Below are 24,618 nucleotides of genomic sequence, written 5' to 3'. Positions count from 1 at the left end.
CGGCTGCATGCTTTTTGTCCCGGTTCAACTTCATCAAATTAAACTTTTGCCACCCCATAATGCAGCCAAAATGTATCGGCTTCATCAAAGCTGAGCAGTTAACGAAATTGATGGCACTATCTTCTGCAGAGCTTGCGGGAGCACGGCTTAACGCCTTTGTGGTAGGGGAGAAGGGACAAAAGATGTGGTAGAAAAGAGAGTAGGGAGAGGTGATCAGGCTCTGGGCGGCTGAGAAGCAGGGGTCCTGACGGGGCGCCGGCAGGTGGGCCGGCTGTCCTTGATGGGCAGGCGTCCGGGTGTGGAGGAGAGCATCTCAAAAGGAGAGGTGCCTTCAAAGCTGACCGCTGGGAGTCGGGTGAGTCGTCTCATAGCGTGGATGACAGCCCCGTCAAGTCCACGATCTTGACGAGGCCCTGGAGAGCAGGCCTTGGTGGCGGCGGTGGGAAGAGCATGTCCTCCTGACTACCGGATGGTAGACCCAGGGTGCGGTAAGCCAGTTGAAGGTGGCATCTCTGCTGGCTATGGGCAGGTCAGGCCAGCAGCAGGTGCGCGAGAGACTCCGGCTCACCGCAAGATGCACAGGCCGGAGATGGCACCAAGCCCAGCCGGTAGCGTTGGTCCCCCGTCCATATGCAGCCCATTCGTAGGCGCAGGAGGATGGAGGATTCCCTTCGGGTGAAGCATCGCTGTGGGAGAGGCTGTGGAGGCATGCCCTGGGCTACCCGCCGATATGGATGGCATGCTGGTTGTAAAATGTGTCTGAAAATGCGACAAACTGGCTTTGCAGCAACAATGTTCACGACCAAACTTGCGCATACCGAGTCCGCAAAATTGAAGAGCCCCGTTGTTTGTCCAAGATGTTTGTCGTTTTTACACGTACTCAGTGGCAGAGGCGAGTCTGAATGATCCAGATGAGCGAATAATGAGCTGGCAACTGTGTAGCTCTGTAGGTATGAATGCAGAGTTGAAAGGGAGTGAACATCTTGTTGTTTTCAAAAAATAGCAGTGCAAGTGGTGAGGAATGTTGTAAAACATGCGTTCACTTGCAGAAAAGTAGGTTCATAATTACACTGCGCTGGGTTAGTGATAATAAGTGTTTGGTTCAAAGTGAATGCAGTGCCGCCGTGGTGGTGCAGTGGTTATGGTGCTCGGCTGCTGTCGAGAAAGTCGTGGGTTCGATCTCGGCTGCGGCGGTCGCAATTAGATGGAGGCGAAATACTAGAGGCCCGTGTACTTAAATTTAGGCGGACGGTAATCAACCTCAAGTGGTGGAAATTTCTGGAGCTCTCCAGTATGACGTGTCTCATAATCATATCGTGATTTTGGCACGTAAAACCCCACTGAATGCGCCAATAAATTAAGAGAAAATAGCACAGTACGTAAGCAACGTTCACTGTATGCTTATGCGTGTTTCTTATGCTTGGGTGTTTTTACGTGCTAGAACTCTTAATTAGGGGACATTTTCGCAGACATATTCCAGACATTTTATAAGCCTAAACAGTTTTATGATTGCGGGATTCGGGGAATACCATATTCCGATAACCTAAGGTTAGGAGGGTACCTGCTAGGGCTAGTTGATATCTATTCATTGCTATCTATTCATTTATTCAGAACAGTTCTATCCTCGTACTCTAAGCGGTGAGAAGTTACGTAGCAATGAAGCTGGGGTTCTTCACCATGCACGTAAAACTTCACCATGCACGTAAAGCACGCGTGTGTTTTCTCACCTCGCCCCCGTTGCAAAACGGCTGTCGAGGTAAGCAGTGCCGTCACCACTAGGTGAAATTAGTAACTTTTATGAACTGGCTTACTTGAATGGATGACAGTGCAAAAGTTGAGGACGTCGAGATGTAACCAATAACAGCCTTGAGAGCAGCATACAGGTTTCGTGCGCACTATTCTTAGCGAAAAACAAGGCACGCAAGCAATTGCTTAAATGCGCCACGTCCATGCACCAGATATATTATTAGTCTCAACATAAACGCAAAATATCGTCACGGTTTACCACATTACAAATCAGCAGTCTCATTCCTAAATTTCCCCGATGCATCAGCAGGTTTCGTCGCACTTCTGCGCTCCTTATTCTGAGGTGGATCTGAGCAAAGCCCTCGCGTGCCATCTCATGATTGTTCAGAATTGAACTTTTAGTTTACGTGCCCTCTCACGACTAATCAAGATCGCGCTTTTTCTTGAAAGTGGGATTCTGACTAATCAGGCGAGTGATACTGAACTGAAAGAGCTACCGAGGACAATGCCCCTGGTTCGCTTGTGCTTAAGATGCTCAACAGAATAGATGACGAGATTTACGTAAAGCACTAAGATAATTTGGGCACGCATTAGAAAGTGGTGGCATTTGCAAAATTTCGTGAGCGCGTCTTTTTTTCAGAACGGACTACGCAAGACCTAGGTACATTTAAAAGCTGTCATTGATTACTCCACGATGTCCTCCACAACCTTCGCATTTAGACCTTATCGAATGAGTACGGGTTATTAAAAAATTGCTAATAAACGAACATTAGTCCCTTGCAAAAAGTATCTCTGTAGTCAACATGACGGTGCCAATTTTTTTGTAAAGCGCATGGTTATTTCATGTATTTTAAGGGCACAATTGTCTCACGAGCGTGTGACCTGATGGTATTCTGCAAAGTCAAACAAAGCACGCCCTTGCATAATCTGCATGTGCTTCACTCTTGTGGAGCTCTATGAAGCTACTCCAAAGTGCAAGTTTGCTGCTGCAAACGAATCTTTAAGAATTTGAGGAAGTAACTGGCAGTGTCCTGTCCTAATGAGTGTGAAAAGTATCACTGAACCTTTTATTCTCTGCGTAAATATGAATATGTGAATAGTCTAGGTGAAAGCAAGCCTTCTTTGGCTTCTCAATTGCCATGGCAAAGTATGGTGCACATTGCAGTATAGTCTCAAGTGGTCGTCGTGAATTCGTGTAGGACGCCACGTGCTTGGGGTTCTGTTGTTGCGCTTAAGTTGTAATCGCATGTCATTTCTTGTAACTTTGTAAGTTTGATTTGGTCATAGCCTATGCTATGCCCGTTCGGTGACATTTAATGTGATGCGAAGTATGCCTTGCTATGGAAGTCAGTTTTGGTACGCAAGGTTGCGGTTTCAAATGAGCTGCCTAGATATTTCAACAAATTCAGCATTTGACTCCTTTTTTTTAAGTTCTGACTTGCCGCGTATATGATTCTCTTTAAAGAGAGATGTTAACTCTGTTCGGAAATTATTAAACTCTCGTCGTCAGACCCAAAAGAGTGTTGACTTGTCTCTTTAGAGAGAGTCATGTACGCGGCAAGTGAGGACTCACCTAAAAGAGTAACACAATCTTTTTCCCCTTGGTGTTACGTATACAGCAGATAGCCAAGAATTTAAGTTTGCATCATTCATCCATGTTGTAGCTAATGACATGCAACTTAGCGTAGCTGTTGCTTGAGCTTTAAAAAATTATGCAGTTCTTCCGAGTGTTTTAACTGTTTCTCATACTTCCTTCCTCGGTTTCTTGGGGCTTACATACAAAATTGTTTCTTGTCGGTTATACTGTTCAGGATACTGCATTCCACAAAAGACACGTGTGTAATTAAAAAAAACGTAAAATTCATTTCGGTAATGAATCTCCGATCACTTTTCTTTGATGCTCATCAATCCATTTATAGTGCTTCGTATTCTACACTTCTTTAAACGTAAACGTTCTTTTCTTTACATGCAAGGCACCGTTCATTGGAGTTCCTGTTGGGAACGTCAAGATGAGCCCAGATATTCTGGCCGAGAACATCAACTTTGCCGTCGACCACATAGTACCTCTTCTGAAGAGAGACTGGCAGAACGTTCGTTCTTTGCACATCAAGTCCACCATGGGTCCCCCCCAGAAACTGTACTGAGTCCTTTTTCCGTGTCAAGCATAACCTAAATTCCTATCAATAAATGTTGTACACCTTATAAGACGTGCAGTTTTGGTTTTTATGCTGCTTGGAAAGTTCTGATGAATGCTAGGAGTGTGGGGTTTATGTGCACACAAATGCACTTAGGCAGTCATAAGTTCCCACGGGCCACTACACCCACCACAGTGGCTATGGACCTTGCGCTGTGGAGCTCGCGGTTTCTATCCTGGCCACGATGCTGAAGTGCAAGAATTCTTGTCCGCTTAAGTGCACGTTAGATACCTCCAAGAGGCCAAAATGAAGCTGCAATTCCGCACTGTGGCATTCTTCATCAGAACATTGTTTTGGCACTTAAAAACACCAGAGTAAGGGTTTTTAGGCAGAATTAGTCGGTACTACACTCAAACCTTGTTGCGAAGCTGATTCTGGCAGAAAAAATGCCGCTATACACTCAACCTCGTTTTAGCGAAGTGTCAGGGGCAGCTAGAATTCCTTAATTGTTTATATTCCTTCATTGTGAAGGTAAGCACGGCAGTTATTACGACCACGGTATATAAATACGGACAGAAAATTAGATAATTCCCATATCAAGGTTCAACCAAAGAATATAGCATGCAGATCTGGGAAGTATGCAGTGATTCCACTCCTGCGCCAAAATGCGCGAAATTGGATTTCCTACGCCATACTGACAATATCGACGAAAATTGCGCCAAACTGCACCAGAGTCTCGGGTTTGGGGGCGTCTATGGCCGGCAATCGCACCGCCGGCGCGTCAAAACATGTGCAGCCTGACCTTGGGGCCGCCAAAGTGACAACCAGGGACCAAGAATTATTACGCTGAATAAACAGCGCTCGCACGTGCGTCTCGAGTGAGCCACGTTGCCACGTACGGTGCCTACGCAGCCTCTACTGTGCAAGTCGGCTCGACGGCAAAACGCGCTCTGTCGAGAGCTCGTGACGTCTAGGCCAATCGGTCGCGAGAAAGTGTGGCGGCGATTCATCGGCGGACGTTGTCTGTTCCAGAGGCGCTGCTGATAGCTTGTTTGAAGCGTCGCACGGTACGTAATCAAAGCAATGTTCAGTAATAACTACACGCGTGCCGCTAAAATGTCTGTCACTTCTGTTTCTGGACATCGCGGAATGAAAAATATACTTTATCTGTGGATCTTCACCCAGAAGAGCTTTGTCGTAATTCATTCCACCAGCACATCCGGGTTTGTAATCGCTCTTGCGGTAAATACCCCCAAAAAGGCCCTGAACTTTCGAGCTCGTGGGTGCTAGGGCACGTCCCAATTCGAATTTTTTGCTTGCTTTATTTAAAGATGTCATCTCAGTAAAAGCATGCCTCCTGGTCGGAGCAGCCGCAATTCAGTTTCAATATGCTCAACTGACAGAAGCGGGCCCGTCGCTGACTGCCATGGCATCGGAAGGTCCCCTGTGAAGGGGCTACGCAATGTTGCACGTCCGCCCCACGCTTTCCAGAGTCAAAAGCTGACGCTTAAAAAATTCAGTTTCGCTTAAGGGCGAAGTAATGAATGCGATACAAGAAATCGTATTGTTATACGAAGTAAGGCTAGGAGCTAACTCTTTTGGATCCGATCTCGTTCAACTCCTAACGCTGGTTTAAGGGGAGACGTGGGTCTTGAAAAACATTTTTTTATTAGTTGTGTTAACTGAATGAAATTTAATGCACTTATTCCGCTTTGTCTGCAGATTCCAAATCTTCAAGTAGATTTTCATTATCTGCATTAGAACAAAACATATGCAATTTTTGAGAGCATATTTCTTACGGTACTTTTTGGCAACTTTGCTTTGTCAAACACAAAAACAAAATATGTGACAAGACTGCCAGAGAGCTCGTCTAGCCGATGATGCTAATTTGATCGTTTTCATCGAACTTCGAATGCAAAATAAACCGATGCAAATATGAGTGAACAATTTTTGCATCATACACTTCATCATTATCGAGAATTATCATTTGGTAAACAACATTATAAGAAAATAAATAGCATCATCGGCTAGACCAGCTTTTTGGCAATCTTGCTGCATACTTTGCTTTTGTGTTTGACGAAACTAACATACCTTTTGTTCTAATGCAGCTATTAAAAATCTACTCAGAGATTTGAAATCTGCAGAAAAAAATGAATAAGTGTATTAAATTTCATTCCATTCACTCAACTATTAAAAACGCACTTTTCAAGACCCACGTCTCCTCTTAAGGGAATATAGCCACTCCAGGGACCGAAGCGGTTTTCGTGCTGTAAGTTCTCTAAACGTGAAGCAAGTATTGAGAGCACAGCAAGTTCACGAGCGGTCTCCTGATGCCTCGAAATAGCGCGCACGCCAGCGACCTTCGAGCAACGCAGCCCCCCTTCCCTTCCCTGGCGTCCCTTCATGCTCCTTACGAAAGACGGGCGGGGCATTTCTTCTCTGTTTAATGAGCAATTGACAGCAGGCCTCGCGCGTGGGCTGGTGCTATAGCATGCGCCCTCTGGGCGACGGAGACGGCCGGCTCGTTTCATCTCTGCTTCAGCCGCGTTCATCGCCAGAGCTCGCGACCTTTTACTCGCGGGTAGAACATACGATGCAGGAAAATTTGCGCTAAACTAGAAAAGGACAACACAAAGAAGGAACACTTCAACAGATCGAAGAACAGAAGAATCAGAAGATCAGAAGAAACAGAAGAACAGAAGATCGAACAGAACAGAAGGAACACTTCAAAAGATCCTTCTTTGTGTTATCCTTTTCTAGTTTAGCGCAAATTTTCCTGCATAGTATGAACCAACTAGCCCCTCAAGACGTCCACAACATACGAAGCACGGGGTGATGTTATCAATTCGGAATTTATACGGAACATGACGGCGACGGCAAACACCCGTCGAGAGTGTCTGTATAATTGATATCACAATAAAAATCTGTACAATTGCTATCGCAATAAAAAGCAAGAAAATGGAGGAGTCATTCCACTCTGTGATGTGGATGACCAGCGAAGCTGTTTAGCGCACAACAATGTGGTAACATGGTGGAGGCCACTTTGGTATCCAAGGCCAAGTTTTTAACGAACAGGCTGCTAACGTTCTATACGCAATATTAATGCGAAAACCTTAGATGCAGGAGGGGATAGACGAGAGGAACGACAGGAGGGGATAGAAGAGAGGAAACAGAGCGCTGAACTGCCAACAATTTATTTCTTGCGAAAGTCTTCGCTTTTATACAGTCACCAGTTCCACCAGTCTAGCGAAACACAATGATATTGCACAAGTACGTCACAACGCCAAGCCAAGGAACAACTTTTCTTTATCGGTGAACGCGACAGAAGGGGCGCTAACACAATAATCTTTTAATGAAAAAATCTTTTCTGTCTGGATAATTTCGCGTGTGGTGCGATCCCTGCATTTTGCGACAATGGTGCAATCTGAAAACTTTGGCCTGCACCCACACGTTGTGATGTACTTGTGCAATATCATTGTGTTTCGCGCATGACTGGTGGAACTGGTGATTGTATAAAAGCGAAGACTTTCGCAAGAAATAAGTTGTTTCAGTTCAGCGCTCTGTTTCCTCTCTTCTATCCCCTCCTGTTGTTTGCGCTGTTAAGCACTCTTTATCATGTTGTACCAACACGCCCAATCCTACTGTCTCTTAAGTTTCACTTCTAATACAATACATTTCTAATACAATCAGGAAGAAAGTGCTTCCAGAAGAAGTTCGTCGCCTGTTCGGTGGGTTTACGCCGTCACAAGGACACGGGTCGAGGGTCTGCAAAATCATGAGGGCGTAGTTGCAGAGACAAGTACGGCTGTACAATGAGTACTTATATATGTGCTCGCGTACAGGTCATCAGCACACCTGCCAACGTCGTGAAGAACCTGCGAGAACTTCGGCGGCATATTTCCACGTCTACCGAATTCCTCTGGAAGACTCGCCTCCTTCAGCTTCGCAATCTAGTGCCTACGAGACAGCAACCGCCGAAATGCCCGATCTACAATCAGGAAGACTTGAACTTGCCCCAGCATGTCACTAACGTGCTCTCTCTGGGACCGAAGTTCGCGGTTGAGCCTGAGCGTTCCCCGCACGACCTCTTGGGTGAGACAAGTCTCTCGGCGTGCTCCACCACAAGAGCAAGACCGCTGCATAGCGAACGGCGTGGATGTCCTGAGTCTGTGTAAGCCAAGTGTTTCGAATATTCCCGTGAAGCGCGTAGTAATCTTTATATGTGTTACCCGCAGATAAAGAGGGCGACTTTGCCGTAATGTCCGTTAAAAAGTACCTGGAAAGAGCATCCCACGCGGTTTCGGCCCTTTTTGACTGTTATGAAGTTTCAGTGAAAAAGATCAAAAGTAAAGGTAAGAGCCTGCTTCGCAGGTTAAATCTTGAAAGCGTCCATAAGAACAAGTCAAATGCCAAGGAAGATTTCCTTGAAGCCTTCTTTAGCGCGAAAACGCACAAAGTCGACATGCCTTTTAGGCTAATAGTATCTCAAGATGGTACCTGGCAAAAATGTGTTGCGCTCTACCTGCAGAAAACTTTGAAATGCTTAGAAGTGAACGATCCGTTTCTCGTGAAAAATTCATGTGAATTACAGGATTTCATTCCGTCGCGTTTGAATAAGAGTCTATTCGCTTTTTCTGTGGACGTCAGGGACCTGTATTACTCTATTCCGCATGATTCATTGTTACAATGCATTGAAGAATGTATAGATGAGTTTGGTGCCTCTAATTTCCAGACTCAGTCTGGCGTGAGCGTTAGCGGGTTTTTAGAGCTTCTTAGGTTTTACCTTCAGTCGACGTACATCTTATGGGATGGAAAGCCTCACTTTCAAAAAGCCGGAATCTGTATTGGGTCTTGCATCGCTCCCATCGTCAGTGACCTGTTTTTAGCCAAACTTTACAGATCCATTTCGGAAGGTTTCACTAACACTGTGACGCACGTTTTCAGATACGTGGATGACTTTTTAATTTTTATAGACAGCGATGTTGCATCGTGCAAGACTGATGCTCTTGCTGTTTCAGATCTGATGAGAAGTGGTTTTAAGCATTTTGAGCTTACCCATGAACTTTCTGAGTATCGTGAAATCAGGTTCCTTGACGTTAAGCTATTCCTAAATAATGGCCGCTCTTGTTGGATGTACCACCCGCGTGGAAATAAGCCCGTCTTGCCATTTCACTCCGCGCATTCAAAACTATTTAAGCGGGGTATCGCAAAATCATGTTTCATGAATGCTTTGAAAAAATCCTGTGTACACAAGATAACTGAAAGCTTTGTTGAGCAATCTTCAAGGCTGACATCGGCTGGTTACCCCGACCATGTGCAAGTTTCTGTGGCGGAAGGCCTGCTGCGTAAGCTTCGGTCCAAAGAGAACGCTAACTTAGTCCAACCTGTCACAGCCAGACAAGCTTTCGCCGTAGTTCCGTATATGCACAAGATAGCGCACAATCTTAAGAAAGTGGCGCAGCGAGTGAATGTAAACGTGGTCTTTACGGCCCCTCAGAAAGCGTCCAGACCCACCCTCGGGTGCACTACCAAACACGCAAATAAATTTAGAGATTGCATTTGTAATGTAGTGTATCAGCTACCGTTGTCGTGTGGAAGATACGCCGTCGGCCAAACAGGTCGTTGTTTAAATGAGAGGCTGAAGGAACATCTGTACAATGTGGATCGGTATAAACAAGGGTGGCTGTCTGCTCATTGCAGCACGTGTGGGTGCAGGCCAAGGTTTTCAGATTGCACCATTGTCGCAAAATGCAGGGATCGCACCATACGCGAAATCATCGAGGCAGAAAAGATTTTTCATTAAAAAACGATTGTGTTAGCACCCCTTCAGTCGCGCTCACCGATAAAGAAAAGTTGTTCCTTTGCTTGGCGTTGTGATATACTTGTGCAATATCATTGTGTTTCGCGCATGACTGGTGGAACTGGTGACTGTATAAAAGCGAAGACTTTCGCAAGAAATAAATTGTTGGCAGTTCAGCGCTCTGTTTCCTCTCTTCTATCCCCTCCTGTCATTTGCGCTGTTAAGAGCTCTTTATCGCCTGTATTGAAAATAGGCATTTATAGGAACTTAGTAGGTATACAGGCACAAACGCCGAAAATAGGCATTTATAGGCACTAAAAACACTATAAAAGCCATTCTTAACCTATAATTCATGCTCATATATCAAAGTAGCACGATAGGAGCACAAGTAAGAAAATAAGCATTTGCCTAAAATCCGATAAGGTTCAACGTTAGTAAACTCGAATTAACGAAACTTGGAAGCAAAACCGATTTAAGAATAAATGATGGTGCAAGTTCGTACATGTATGCAAGGACGAGTCAGTGATAGCATGTTCCCATTTGGGGGAGCTTTGTTATGTTAAATTTTTTGAAACACCGCTCAGCTAAGGCCTCCAGGAGCACTAACAGCTGTGTCAAACGGCTCACAGAGCCGTGCAAGGTAGGCCTGGACTGAGGGCCCCACTCATCGAGGAAGATATTACCCTTACTTTGATAATGAAAGCATATTCTGTCTTTTTCTAAGTACCCAATCAAACAGCCTACACAATTGTACACCCCATTAGTGGTCTACAGCTGCACAGTATTGCATTTGCATGCCATCTCGTAAGGTGTGCTTTGTGCGCGGTTGAGCTGTGAATATCTTTCCCACTACGAAATTTTATTCGGTTAAGTAACCACAAGTACAGCTGAGAAATGTGCCACAGGCTGCTCACTGCAGTGTCACCAAATCACTATTTCTTGCCAGGATCTGCAAACATATATTTGATAAGTTATTCTCACACCTCCCAAGCAACTACTGACAATATTGGTAGTTTAGTGGCTCATACTACGCTGCTGAAAGTGTGATATATTTATCAATTCTATATATAAATGCGTCTAATTTTGTGCTGAAACGCCATATCTGTAAAATCAGATTTGGCTTTGTGTGTTAAAGAATGCTCCATGATCTGTGCACCACAGCAGGCTGCTGGCACAGTATCGGCATTATAACATTTTTTTTTTCAGAGTCTGAGGATGACCTCGTAACAAAAATGTAGAAAAAAAGGGGGGGGGGGGTCAGGGTCGAGAAAATCGCTGACGTTAGTGAGACTGACGAATGTGATAAGAGCGTTCAGGTAAACACATTTTTCTTATAGCGGAGATGGTAATTTCTCTTTAGCATTTCTTAATGAAGAGTGACCTAATATCCATTTGCGGACATTTCCTTCTTTTGCAGACGCCAAAAAAAAAGAAAGAAACGGGAAGCGCCCAGCAGTGCGCTGCTGGACCTACTCGCATCGAAGAAAACAAAGCTAAAGCAGAAATACACGCTCAACGAAGTAGTCGACTGTCCGCAGCAGAAGAGCAAGTGGCCCGCCTCACCTCGACTCTTAAGGAATAGGAGGTGGAGCTTAAAGAGCTGCGAGCTCGGAATAGGCAGCTAGAGCGTAAGCTTCTTGACTCATTGGACTGCACGCAGGGTAAAAAAAATTATATGCATAAAGAACGTAGAAGAGTGAGCAGTGATAGCTTTTGCCAGAAGTGTACTCGAACAATAAAAGATAACCAGTGTTCTGATGTGTTTTATATTTTCCTTGGTGCAGCCACATCACAGGCATCTGCATCACAGGCATCTGCTGTATCACAGGCATCTGGTGCAGCGCAGACACCACCGCGTGTCACTGTACCACCGCAGGAGCAATCTGCACAGGAGCCGGAGCTACCCGACACAGTATGCAACTTGCAATTTATGAGTTTTGGTTGAACTCGTAAGCTGGCATATTCAGTTCTTGCTGGGTTTTATGTAAGTTTGTGATTTGTGTTTTTTTACAGGCTGACATTGGGAGTGGTCTTAAAATTTTGACCTCAGCTTGGCGGTGTATTCAAAGCAACCCTAAGGGCTCTATGTTCGTAAAGGACCTCCTTACGACTGTTTGGAGTCCGGCAGCCTTGCTTGGATGGTCTCTGCAAGGTAACTGCCAGTTAAGAAATCTTTTATGGCTTATTTTAATTTGTTCTATAAGCACCACTGCATTCTTTTTTCGTTTCTTCCGCTTTGCAGCAAAGCATTGTCCACGGATTCCCGACCGTCCAAGGAAGGCGCCACTGTCGCCATGGAAAGTGTCGGTGATACGCGGTGAGTGAAAATAAGTCATCACGTCTAATACTTATTCACTGAGTTTGGCCAGTGAAACTTTAAATTACCTGCTTGTGTGCACATTTTTTACTTTTGTTTGACAGAATGCTACAAGGAGCGACTAGAGAAAAAAAAGGACTGGTTGCTGAAATGATGCCTGGCGCTTTGAAACAGATGAACCGCTTCGTCGTGGAGAAGCTGAGTGACATAGAAAGGGTGTCCAAAAGGTTTGCGAGCTGGTTAATCGCATTGTCATATGCACAGAAATTATTTTGCCTGTGCATGCAGTTTCCAGTGTATGCCCTACATTACTCCTGTGCAAAAGCACACAGAAATTGTCTGCAATTACTTTTTCAGTATTTAGAGGCCCCCTGTTAGGAAATTGTCTGCACTTTTTTCATAGGAGAGCTTTTGTCGTGTTCTACAAATTATAGTGCATGCGCATTCATTTTGTCTCTTATTCCTTGACTGTTTCTATCAGAGCGGCCAAGGAGCTGCCATGAGGACTCCTGGAGAACCTGCAGCGTCAGTGTGCAATAAAGTCACTTTTTGTTGTATCCCATAAATTTTGTCTTTTGTTGCCAATTACTATTGTACATTGGTGCAATCGGTCGCTCCAATTGGTCGCTCCAGCTGGTTGGAGTAGCAATTGGTACATATTGGTCAGTCCTACAGAAACCAATCGATCGTGTTACAATAGGCCCAATTGGTCCAGTTGTGTACTAATTTACGATTGGAAATTTTCCATTTGGTTCCAAATGGGAATATGGTGAAACCTCGGTCATACGAACTTCACGGGACCACCAAAAATATTCGTATCATGCGAAATTCATATCATCAGAAAGCATGAAAAATTAGCATGCGACAAAAGGAAGCTGGCGTACGTTATCATTTATTGTTTTACAGGGCCGCAGCAACGTCAGGAAGAACCCTGAATGATCGTCAGTCAAGTTTTTAGATGTCGGCAATCATACCAGCACTCGTAAATATACGGCCCGTACGCGCGTATTTATTTAATGAACCAGGTGCGTTGTCACCCGCGACAATAGTAGCCCCTTCCAAATTTTAATATGCTTTTTGCATGACAACGGAGCACTGCAGCGAAAGTAAGAAAAGCGCTTTGACGCGATGGATCAAGGCCACAAAATTACAGAACCACGGTCCTGTGTTATGATTTTCTTATCGCGGAGGTGTTGCGGATGTTTTTTGGGAGATCTACGGCCGTGCCCGCACAAGTGCGACCTCCACGGTTGCGCATGTTGAGGTTGTGAGGCCCGACTCCTTCGCCAAGACCGTCCTTGCCTTCTTTCGGTCGTCGTCCACCTTTCATAGGATGTCTGATGCACGAGGCAGGCACGTGTAAACACAGTACAACGACAGCAGCCCACGTCGACGCGTTAGAAAAAAGAAAGTATGGCGCTAATGTCCTCTGTAATCTAAATGCGACGGCACACGGAGGCACATAAGAGCATCAAAGATTCGAGCACACAATCTCGGAGGCCGTGACGCGTCTCTGAAGGTTTATTCTGACTATAAGAAAAGTGTTTTAGGGGCGAAGCTCCTTAAGGCGGCACCCGTTCGTCCCTCGTAGTCGTCGTGATCGTAGTAGTGAGTAACAAGTCTTACGCTTTGACCTCCAAGGTGGTGCCGGTGGGAGATTTCTCCTGTGCGTTGTTGAACAATAAAAATTCGCAGCGTGCGCGTTAACTAAAAGCCGAATTCTTCTGTCTCTCATTCCCCATTAGCAGCCATTGGCATGTTCCAGTAGGAAACGTTAGTAGAAGTAGAAGTGTAAGTGTTAGCTAAAAGCCGACTTCTTCTGTCTCTCATTGCCATTAGCAGCCATTGTTTACCTCCAAGGTAGTGCCTGGTGAGATTTCTCCTGTGCGTGATTAAACAATAAAAATTTTGTTCAAAACGCCGTTGATTGATGAAATAAACCAACGAAAGACGGCAGATGTTTTGTAAAAGCAGAACGAAAGAACGCCAGATGTTTTTCTTAAAGTGTAGTAGTAGTAGTTGTATTTAGCCACCTCGCCCGATCGTCAACGGGCGAGGTGGACCGGCAACGGCGCGAGGACCCTGCCGTACGAGAGTTAAATCACACTAAAAGACATACTTTGCGGGCGATACACTCTAGTGAGCTTTCAACTTTTCGTCTTAATGTACATGATAAAGAAATTATTTCTACGAAAAACGCAAGGCACACCTTGAGCAATATGTTTGGTTTTGGGACGCTAAATGGAACCATGAGGCGATGCGAAGCCGGAGCACTTGCACGATCGCGTTCCGTTGGCTTTCGTTGGGCATGCTACCGACCTCGCGTCGTGGAACGCGCGTCCTGTCTTCCCTCTAGCCTTGCCTTTAATTCGCACAGGGCGAGCGGGGAATGCGGTCGCTCTTGGCGCTCTTTCGCTCGGGAGCGGACTTCTTCCTTGCATTTCACCGATCACAAGTGATAATGAAGGGACCACGTAAACCAACAGTACAATAAAAGTTTGATGTTTAATATACACACGATGTTTCACACTCTTTATATTATGTACTGGGCGCATTTCACGGAAGAGTTTCACGGTTTACAGATGATTCCCTCCGTAGCTTCGCCCCACTCATCATCATTCACCCCGTGGATATGCTGTGATTTTTCTTACACCGTGATTCTGACGATTTGGCGGTGCGGTACGCATGCCTACGATTATGTTTCCGCGCTCGCACATGCTTGGCGCGTCTTCCGCGACATCGCGGACAGAACCTCTTCGTACCTGGGCGGTAGCGTGCGTTCGTATCAAACGTTGCTGGATGAAAATCGGTTCGCAACAACCGTACTCCATTACATTGCAGGCCAACGAACGAAAAATTCGTATCACCCTGAAATTCGTATGAGCTGTGATCGTATCACCGAGGTTTCGCTGTATTCCAATTGGAGTCAATGGTTTTTTTTTTACTGGGACTGCGTCGCAACACGTCGTTCACGTGCAGCGTCAAGAACACAGTCAAGCTGCCAGCACAAAACGCGCACACATGGCCGCCACCACCTAGCAATCCGGAAACGACCATCACAAGGCAACGGGACAAAATGGCGACACCGGCGATGCCGTGAAAGCGTGCACGGCGACCCACGCCAGCTCCGCGTTTCGGCGGCTGCGGTTCTCTTCTCCCGTTATTTTTTTCTTCCCGCGAATGCGTCGTAAAGTTAACTTGTCACGTGGCGCTGTTCTGAAGGGGGGATGCGGAGCTGAGGAGTTCACTTTGAACTGCTGCACTAATTTTGATGATAATTTCAGGAATGGCTTATCTTCTTGTTAATATAGAACATATTGCAAATTTCAGCACCCTAGCAGGAATACAAAAACATATGGCTGTCATAATGATAAATCATGTACGCCAATAATGAAAATGTACTAAATATTTCTCATTAGGTGTTTTCTAGACGGTTTTAGTGCAGGATAATGCCAGTCACGTATTTTTTTATAACGTTTCTGTAATGATTTCATCACTCTAAAAACGAAGAACATTTGTTTGTCCTCTATACTCGGCGACAACGTTTCTTGACAGCACTGTGGAAGCTACAGAACCTAAGCGCATGCCTGCTACCGTGCCAAAAAATAGTACTTAAGTTTACTGATAATTTTCTCATTCACCTATCTGAAATAAATGCAGCTTTATTTATTATGAGACCCAAACAGCTGTGGGAAGTCGTAGGTAAAATACAGTTATTGTTCATTTAGCAAGAATGCCTTCCTTTTTTTTTCCATTTCTTAGACAGCACCACCTTTTCAGCACGCCCGTTTTCCAAAGTAAACATGGCGTCCATCACGTAGTGGGTCAATGTACTGCCGCAAACGCGCTTTTTAGTTCTCCAAGAATAATATACTCATAATATGACACGAAAATGTACGCTGCGCAATCGAAATGTTTTTCCCATTCACATTTGTGGTGCGTATGTTTTTCTAAACGCGTTAACGATGCAAGCGAGCAAAACCGATATCAGCGGCAATTGCCGTACTACAACAAGAGTGTGCGGAATCCCCGGCTCCGTAGCCTTCGCTCCACTGTCAAGATAAGTTGTCGCTGAGTATAGTGCACTCCCAGCAGAAGCTCTTCCGTGACTAAAAGGCGCAAAAAAAAAAAAAGTTCTAACATGGCCATTCACCTCGCGTTCGGCTTTTTACCCGTTTCGCAGCCGCGTCTTGAAAACGGCGTTCCAGAGACGCTTTCGACATCAAATGAGTGCCACCATCTCGTGAAAAGTGTTCGATTTATTTCTGCTGCACAGATGAAAACTAAACTTGGTGAGCATTTTTTTTATTGAACCAGCAGTCCAAAACAACTCTAATTTGAAATTGAAAGTGCACATTCTTCTCGAATATCGTTTTTAAGCCCCGCATCCTCCCTTAAACGCTTATGGAGTGCACTCCCGTTTAGAGCGGCAGCTTGAGGATAGTCACGGCTTTTTTTTTTCGTCGGGCCTCCTACAAACAGGATTTTATTCAGGACGTAGGGGCGCACCGCCTTTATGCAGTTCGTTATCCAGCACCTGGCTGAGAGTGTAGTGCATAGATTTGCGTGAACTTAAAATCCCTAGAAAAAAATTTGAATTCCAAACAGTTCGCAGCTATTGTGCATTTATGCAGATTATATGTATATTTTTTTTGCTTTCTGCCTTTAGAACTTCGACTGATTTATGGTTTGAATATGCATGGTTTGCTACACAATGCCGCCAAGTACGAAGCCTAAAGTAAGAAAGAAATTTCACCATTGTCCTTATTCTTGTGGTAGCTTAATAACTGCACTGAAGGGCATGTAAACATTTAAATTCCTGAACCACCATCGTCATGATGCACCATGAACCACATGGATGCGTTCAAGCAAGCGCGCTGCCAGAGTGGAGGGATTCTTCCGCTCTGGCAATACATAGGAAAGACAAAGCAGTGTCTTCGTCATTGGCAGGTGAAAGTGGAGGGGCACGAGCGACAGTGCCTGGGTTTACGATCCCGTGGCACTGCTGCGCGCACCCTGTACTATCAGCCACCAAAAACATGCCAAGAAAACAGGCGGGTCCTCTATGCCACAAAACATGGACAAAGCATCTTATTATGATTCTGGCCCTGCCATTGTCCCCATGGTGGTAGCTTCTCTGATGACCCCGAAGAGCAAGGTGCGCTGTTTGGGCCTGAGCAAAACAAGTTCCTTGATCGCAGGAGGATTACGGTCTTTGTCTTACACTGCCACTGTGTTAGCCGTGGACCATGCGGCACATCCGGCAATGTTGCATCTGGCGCCGGCAGGCAGCTCACTAGTGATTGTCCACGGCAATGAACGATGAGAATATCGGACGTGGTGCACAGGGGAGGGCAAGCGTACGTCGGTGGACCCGGGAGTAGTAGACTGTGGCATCAGCGTTTTAGAAAAGAGACGGCGGTACGACTACTCCAGAGCTTTCGTCATGCCGCCGCGACCCTTCCTTTGCTGTGACTTAGTAATTCTGTGTACGCCTTCGTCCTGCCGTGGTACCAGCTCCACCTGCAGATTGGATGGACAAATATTTTAAACGCACGTACGTAGTGACTGTGAAACCCGACCTCTGGATGCATACTTTTTGTCACAGTTCAGTTAGCGACGCCACTGGTCAAAATGATCCACACTACAGAAGAGCGCCTGCAGTTGCGTGTTCACGCCTATAGGCAAGTATATCTCCGACGTCCTATGAGTAATCGCTACAGTCTCGGACTTGAACTAATATGCCCTGGACTCCTCTGATTAGGCATCTCCCATTCACCCGACGGGCTGAGCTATAGAACGTGCAATGCTTTTAGGTGGCTGAATATTCACAGCGGCAGCAGCATGATAAAGATGTGCATTTCACGTACTGTGGTAATCTTAACAGAGGCTTAACAGAGGCTTTGATTAGCCATCAGTACAAAACGCTGCATGTAAGAACGCGCTGCGCACCTTGGTTACCAACAAGTCCCACAACGGCCATAAGCTACGGTGGTGTAACCCTTAGGAGAGCAACCATAACACTTAAAGGGACACTAAAGGCAGATAACAATTTATGTGAGAGTGAAAGCTCAATGTATGACAACGTCTAAAACGGCAATATTATCAACAGCAGTGCCCTACTTACCGAGAAATTAAGCTAAATGTATCACACGATGAGCGCCACAACGGCACACGTTTGGAAATGATCCCGATGACATGAGAGAGTTCGACTACAATTAATCACTCGTAATAAAACTAGCTGCAATAAAAAAGAAGCTTCCGTGCATCAAGAGACGTAATAAAATGCTCCTTGTACGTTTCTGTTTGATTCATGGAAAAAAGAACCTCTTTGGCTTTGCCATGGGCAATGGCGCGCGTGGTTCAAAGGTTCTGTTTTCGCTGAACTGCGCTTCGCCCGGCACCCTAGGGATGGTCGATTAAAATTTATAATCGATTATTCGTTAATCTGTTTAGCCTTTAATTGATTAATTGCTTTCGGTGGAATGTTTTAATCAATTAATCGGCATTTTTGTGGGTGCTTTCAAACGATATCTCTTTGTTTGAGACGCATCGTTCGTGTTTGATATGGACTCAAATCTTTTTATCAGACGCGCTGACGATCGAAAATTCCCACTTTCGAAAGTGTCGACGACGGGCCCCTTGTGTCCAGTGTGCGAAAATTCCCACTTTCGCACACTGGACACAAGGGGCTCGTCGTCGTTGGTTGATGTCGTGGATTCAAGCATCTGTGGCCATCATCCCTGGACTATTCGGCAGCAGGTCGCATTTTCTCGATGCCTGCCTACTCAAGCTCATCGAAACCGGAGGCGCGTTCGGGGACCACATCTGGTTGGAAAGTCGCAGCTGAAACATACAGTGTGGCGGAGGGTGAGCACATCCCGAGAAAGGTAAAAGAGAGACGAGGAGAAAGAGGAATAAATAGACGCTCGCTCTCGTAAGCATGGCATCTTTTCTCGTTTTGTCGGTTAGATATTGTGGAAGCCCTGCATAATGCTATAATTGCGGACTGACGCGATCTTTTCCTTGAGGTCAGCCATGCGGAGATTACACAGAAACATACTGGCCTCAAGCACACCATCGGTAGGCAACTGCGGGAAATAGAGTGACATGAGTTTCTGCCTCCCGGCTAGAACAAACAGCAGCAGCGCTAGTATACTCCGCAGGTTTCATCTGATCGTTGCCTTAACACGGCGCCACTCGCACCTTTTCACTCGTGCGTACAGCCTGAACTGTGAGCGCTATCTAGTGTATCAGACATTACAACATAAATTTCGCGACTTTCCTTCTTTCTTGTCACAGCAGGACGGGGGCCTCTAGATGAGAGCTGTATTTCTCCCTAAATATGCGACCATACAGTATTACTAAGTGCTACAAGGAAAGAAGTGTTAATTTTAAGGGCTCGTTTTTCTTTGTTATACATATTATTAATGAGCACTAACAGACAATAATGCCAAGGAAGTATAGGGGATGTTATTAGTAGTAAATGTAAGGTAAATGGGAAGAAAGAAAAGTGGACGAAAAGATAACTTGCCGCGGGCAGGGACTGAACCTGCGACCTTCGAATAACGCGTTCGATGCTCTACCAACTGAGCTACCGCGGCGGCCATCCCCCCGCCCACTTTATAGGGTATATATGTACATTAAACGTGGAAGCGTCAGTCAGCGCCGCCAGTAAACATGACGGCGAGTATGGAACACTCTTTTTCTGCCTGTTGGCGTTACGCCTAGTGCTCATGAATAAATGTTACAAGGTCACTTCTTTAATAGTGATGCACTGGATGCTAGACGTTCGGTAAGCCGACGCGTAAAGTTGCGGATTACATAAAGGGTCTATAAGACCATTTTCACAATTCGCGAGTGCGCATTCCAGCGCTACATTTTCTCTCAATTAATGGCAGCAACTTTCGTGCTTCAAGTGGCGACGCGGTCGTAGTTGCACGTGTTGTCTGTTATGCGTGTTCGTGTCAAGAGAGCCAAGTCTATATTTTCCGCGCCCCAGCGCAAGCACACCGCGCTTGAACACTCTGTTTGAAGAAGTGACTAGCTGCCATTAATTGGGCTAACTGCATCGCAGGAAAGCTAGCTGAACAATTATGAAAATAGTATATACCCAACAAGACGGACAGTAGGGCTAGTTGGTATACAGCATAATAAAAGATGGTTGCTAGCGTCCTTGTCCTCTTTACGCTAGCAAACGTGTCTTAATATGTATATACGGATTACCTTAGCCTCTCCCCATCATCGTACTTCATCACTCTTTTTTCCCCCGTTGCGTTTTCCCAGGTGCAGAGCAGCAGGCAGGGACGTACTAGCTCAGGTTACCCTCTCTGCCTTATAATATATTTTCTCTCTCTCATTCATTGGTAAAAATTTTTTATTTGCGAAAGAGTAAAACTGAACGGCACTAAGAACCAGTCAGGAAATAAGCAACGCATATTACACTGCCGCACTTACACAAGAAACGAGTAAAATATGAGGGTTGAATAAAATAAAAAGAAAGTTGCGATTGACACTACAGGCGATGAAAACCACTCGTTTATCAAATGTAAGGAGAGATGCGTCTATGCGGCAACACGATGAAACAACGCGGCAAAAAACGAACACGAACAAAATGAGCAACAAGACGATGCGCTAGCACATATGAGGCAGTAGCAGCCAGTAGACTGCGAGCCGGAGAGAAGCGGGCAAGTTCATTTCTGCCTCGATGGGGTGGAGCCGCCTCCTGCCCGGGCTTGAAGCATTGGTGAGTGCTTGGCGTTGAACGCCGTACGCGACGGAGATCAGGGCGAGTTCATATCTTTCTCTATGGGGTATGGCCGCCGCCAGCTCCGGGCTCGTTCTGCTAGCGCAGCAATATGCGTTGTAGTGAAAGCACTCAAAGAGAGGCGATGTATACGGCATCTGCGCCTCAGGATGACGTGCCTCGCAGTCATGCGCTCCGGCCAAGGGGCGAGGTTGGGGGAGCCGTAATTGATTAATCGAATAGTTTTAATCGATTAATTCGATTAATCAAAAGCAGGAAATCGATGACGATTAATCGATTAATTGTGGACCTTTAATCGATTAATTGATTAAACGTTCGTCGATTTTACCATCCCTACGGCACCCTGTTTCGCTCACGCGGTCGCGTCTCTGTGGTAGGTTGGTATCGCGTACTGCCGCGTGTGTTTTTCGCGCTCGTGAAAGTCGCTCTGACAGAAAGTTAGACAAAACGCCACATGCATGTGATGTTGCCGGATGCCCGAATGGCGCACGCCGCCAGTGCACGCCACCGCGCAGTAAAGGCGGGCAACGTTGGGCACGGCAGCAGTGACGTGAGAAATACCGCTTTCAGGCGGGTGAATTGAAGTGCGCTAACTTGATGCGGACCACTAAAACGTGATTTTATTTCAGAATTAGCACTTCTTTGGCACAAAAGTAGCACTAAGAGGTATCTGGACCTTTATTTCAACAATCAACGTCGACTCAATATTTGCCTTTAGTGTCCCTTTAAGTTCGATTCCTGGTCGATAGTCTTGCTTGATCAGTTCTCCATGGTTTATATAAAATCACAATGAAATTTCACACAATCTGGCAGTGGGCGTCGTACAAGGCCGAAAACATTCCTGGCACTGTGCAAAGATAAGAGTACTTGATGCATTGCCGAGAATGCTTTGATTAATTTATGGTGTTTTGCACACCAAAAACGTTATTTTAAGGCACGCCACAGTGCGTCATTCTGGCATAATTTTGACCGCCTGGGATTCTTTAGTATGCACGGGTGTTCTTGCACTTCGCCCCCATCTAAATACGGCTCCCATGGCTGGGAATTGAAACCGCGTCCTCAAGCTTAGCACAGCGACACCGTACCCGATAAGTTACCACGGCAGGTGAATGCTGCGAGTCACTTCGAATTCCGATTCCCGTGAAACTTTGCGAAGTGAACAACAACGACGGCATGGGTGAAATCGTGGGGAGGTAAAAATGCTCAGCTTGTAAAACTCCTTTATGTTTCAGTTAGATGAGCATAGTCTGATCATTTATGTCTTCCAGCCAAGTGAAGCGCGATTAAGATAGTACGCAGGAAAAAAAGTGCCGGCACGTGGCAGGAGTGGAAGTGGAAACGAGTGTAATACCGAAGCTCTAAGTTGTAATTTAGCGCAGGGGTTCTCAATCTTTCTGGCCTTGGGGAACCCCAACTGCTTTTCCATAGTGCCACAGAACCCCTAACTTTTTCTTGAGCAAGAAGGCAATGAAAAGCGGGGGAGTGGGGGTTGGCGATGACCATAGGTCGGCAAACTCGCTCATGAGTCGATTCACTCAGACACATGTCGAGACGTGAGTCTGAGTCTGAGTCTAAGTGAGTCCGAGTGAGTAATGTTTTTGTGAGTCTGAGTCCGAGTGAGTCCGGTTGAGGAAAAGTTTGGTGAGTGAGTCCGAGTAAGCCCTACGGGCAAGGTAAATTTCATGAGTTAGTATGACTCAAGCTCCAAATTTTTTTCCCACCTATGGTCTATCACCTCACCTTCAGCATTACTATCAGCCTTATTTCGGCTCACGTTTATACTCCGGTCTACTCGCACATACTTGCACGTGCTACCGTTTATACTTCAGCTCAATATTTATTGATCAGAGGCGTGAGTTGTGCAGGCAGGGGGGCGGGGGGGGGGGGGCTGAAGTGCCTTGACCTCCCTCCGCAAATTCTTTCACGGCGAGTTATTGATAAAAATATCGCGTGTGAGTCATCTTTTTCAATAAAAATGTCCTTACTGAACTACAAACTCTTATAACTCGTATTTGAAGGTACGAGACCAAAATGTTTTAAGTAGAGCACCGATTATGCGAGATATTGGCGTTAAAGAGCATTGACACTATGGTTCAAAAAGCTAATTATAGGCTAACGGACTCATGAGTCGACTCACTCAGAGTCGCTCAGACTAAGATCGAGCCGTGAGTCCGAGTCAAATATATTTTGGTGAATCTGAGCCCTAGTGAGCCGGTTGAGAAAAATATAATGAGTTTGAGTCCGAGTGAGTCTGGTGGAGGAAAAGTTTTTTTAAAATAAACATTCAGTTGTTAGACAGCACTTGTGTTGTCGTCGTTTCTTTTTCTCGTCCGCGCTCCGTTCGCGCTGGCAGTCATGAGTATCATCTCTATCTTGACTTGCAGGATTAGCTTATTGATTCCCGTGCACATGTTACGAACTGCGTTCACGAGCATGTATTACCAGCGCTTCGCGAGCTCTGTCACCGCGGGCCCGCAAATTGCGTAAGTTTCATGGCACGCACTAGACGACGGGTCTAGTGCTGCTACCACGTGGATCTTTCGCTACCCGCATACTCCCGATGTGCGGATGCGGCGTGCGATGACTTCGTTAACTGCAATATGTAATGCAAATTTTCTCGTGTAAGTAAATAAATTAGGTGCTAATGGGGGTAAAACAGGAGCCGGTCGCATTGGTTCCGCTCGCGGAACCGTAAAATTCCCTTCACGGAACCCCTGGGTTTCGCGGAAACCGGTTTGAGAACCCATGATATCGCGTTTCACTGAAGCTCTGTGCCAAGAAGTTGACCTATATAAGGCCTCCAATTCGAGGAACCTCACTTGCCTGCTGCGAATGTGTAAGGCATTGTGGACCTGGTGGCATCGCCCGCTCCCACGTAGTCAACGGTGACCTTGAAGACGTCCTGTTCGACGGCCGCTGCAGCACTGCTGCTTGGGTCGGCTCTCTCTGGGGGCGCGCTGAGGCCCATTCGCCTGATATTAGTTATCGTGGTGAAGATCTCCTCCTCGGCTTTGTCACGGGGCACACCCCTGTATTGCAGCCAGTTCTCATCTTCTAGCACAGCTAGTGCGTATGCAGCTGCCACGTGCAGGCCAAGGTGCTTGCGCAGCGCTGTCACCGCCTCAGGATGGTGCAATAGCTTCATGTAGGGGCCGTCCGCACCCAACCGCTGGTACGCCTGCAGAAACTCCTGAATCCCAGGAAGGTAGGATATAGCGCTTATTCAAGGGTTACAGAGGCTTTCCTATTTTGTTCAGTAAAGAAGAGACACAGGGCGCAAGTGCAACGCAGACACACAAGCAGTTGCCGCTCTAGAATTGAGCGGAAGTGAGGGCAGGGAAAGACGATGTGGACACGAAAGACACTCTCAACAGTTGCGCGCGTGCGTTTCTCCTGTCCGTTAGAAGTGAGCGTTTGTCCTGTTTTTTCCCTGCTCTGTTGTCCGCTTAGTGGCTCCATATATATTACGCACCAACTGACTCAACAGTCGAAGCTTCTCGTTACAGCTGTGTGTACATGTGTGTAGAATGTGCAACACCCAAGCCCTGCAATCTTAATGAAAACCAGCAGATAATGAAGCTAAGGAAGGTATAGGGGACGTTGTTTGAAGTGTATTATTGTGATTGAGATACAAATATGAAGCAAGTAAAGTGGACGAAAAAACAACTTGCCGCCGGCAGGGACCGAACCTCGTTGAAGGTTAACATGCTACGCGACGCCCTCTCGCAAAAAAAGTGTTCCACACTCGCCATCATGGCTACGAGCGGCGCTGACTAACCCTCCCAGGTTTGCATGCACATAAATACCCGATAAGTGGACGAGGGGACAACCGCCGGCCGCCGAAGCTCAATTG

At 46.1% G+C, this 24,618-nt stretch overlaps 1 protein-coding gene across 1 annotated transcript in view; it reads left to right on the top strand.

Moving 5' to 3' along the window:
* The window catches only part of LOC119387325 (tudor domain-containing protein 7B), a 119,828-nt gene extending 115,875 nt beyond the window's left edge, over nucleotides 1–3,953 (top strand). The window contains exon 15 of the mRNA XM_037654715.2: nucleotides 3,720–3,953. Coding sequence (XP_037510643.2) covers nucleotides 3,720–3,890 — 171 coding nt within the window. The 3' untranslated portion in view covers nucleotides 3,891–3,953. The remainder of the gene's footprint in view (nucleotides 1–3,719) is intronic.
* Nucleotides 3,954–24,618: the final 20,665 nt, after the last annotated feature.

Source organism: Rhipicephalus sanguineus, chromosome 1, assembly GCF_013339695.2.
Source record: "Rhipicephalus sanguineus isolate Rsan-2018 chromosome 1, BIME_Rsan_1.4, whole genome shotgun sequence".
In the NCBI taxonomy this organism is placed as follows: Eukaryota; Metazoa; Arthropoda; class Arachnida; order Ixodida; family Ixodidae; genus Rhipicephalus; species Rhipicephalus sanguineus.
The sequence above is the reverse complement of the archived record's forward strand: the minus strand, read 5'-3'. Positions and strand labels throughout refer to the sequence as shown.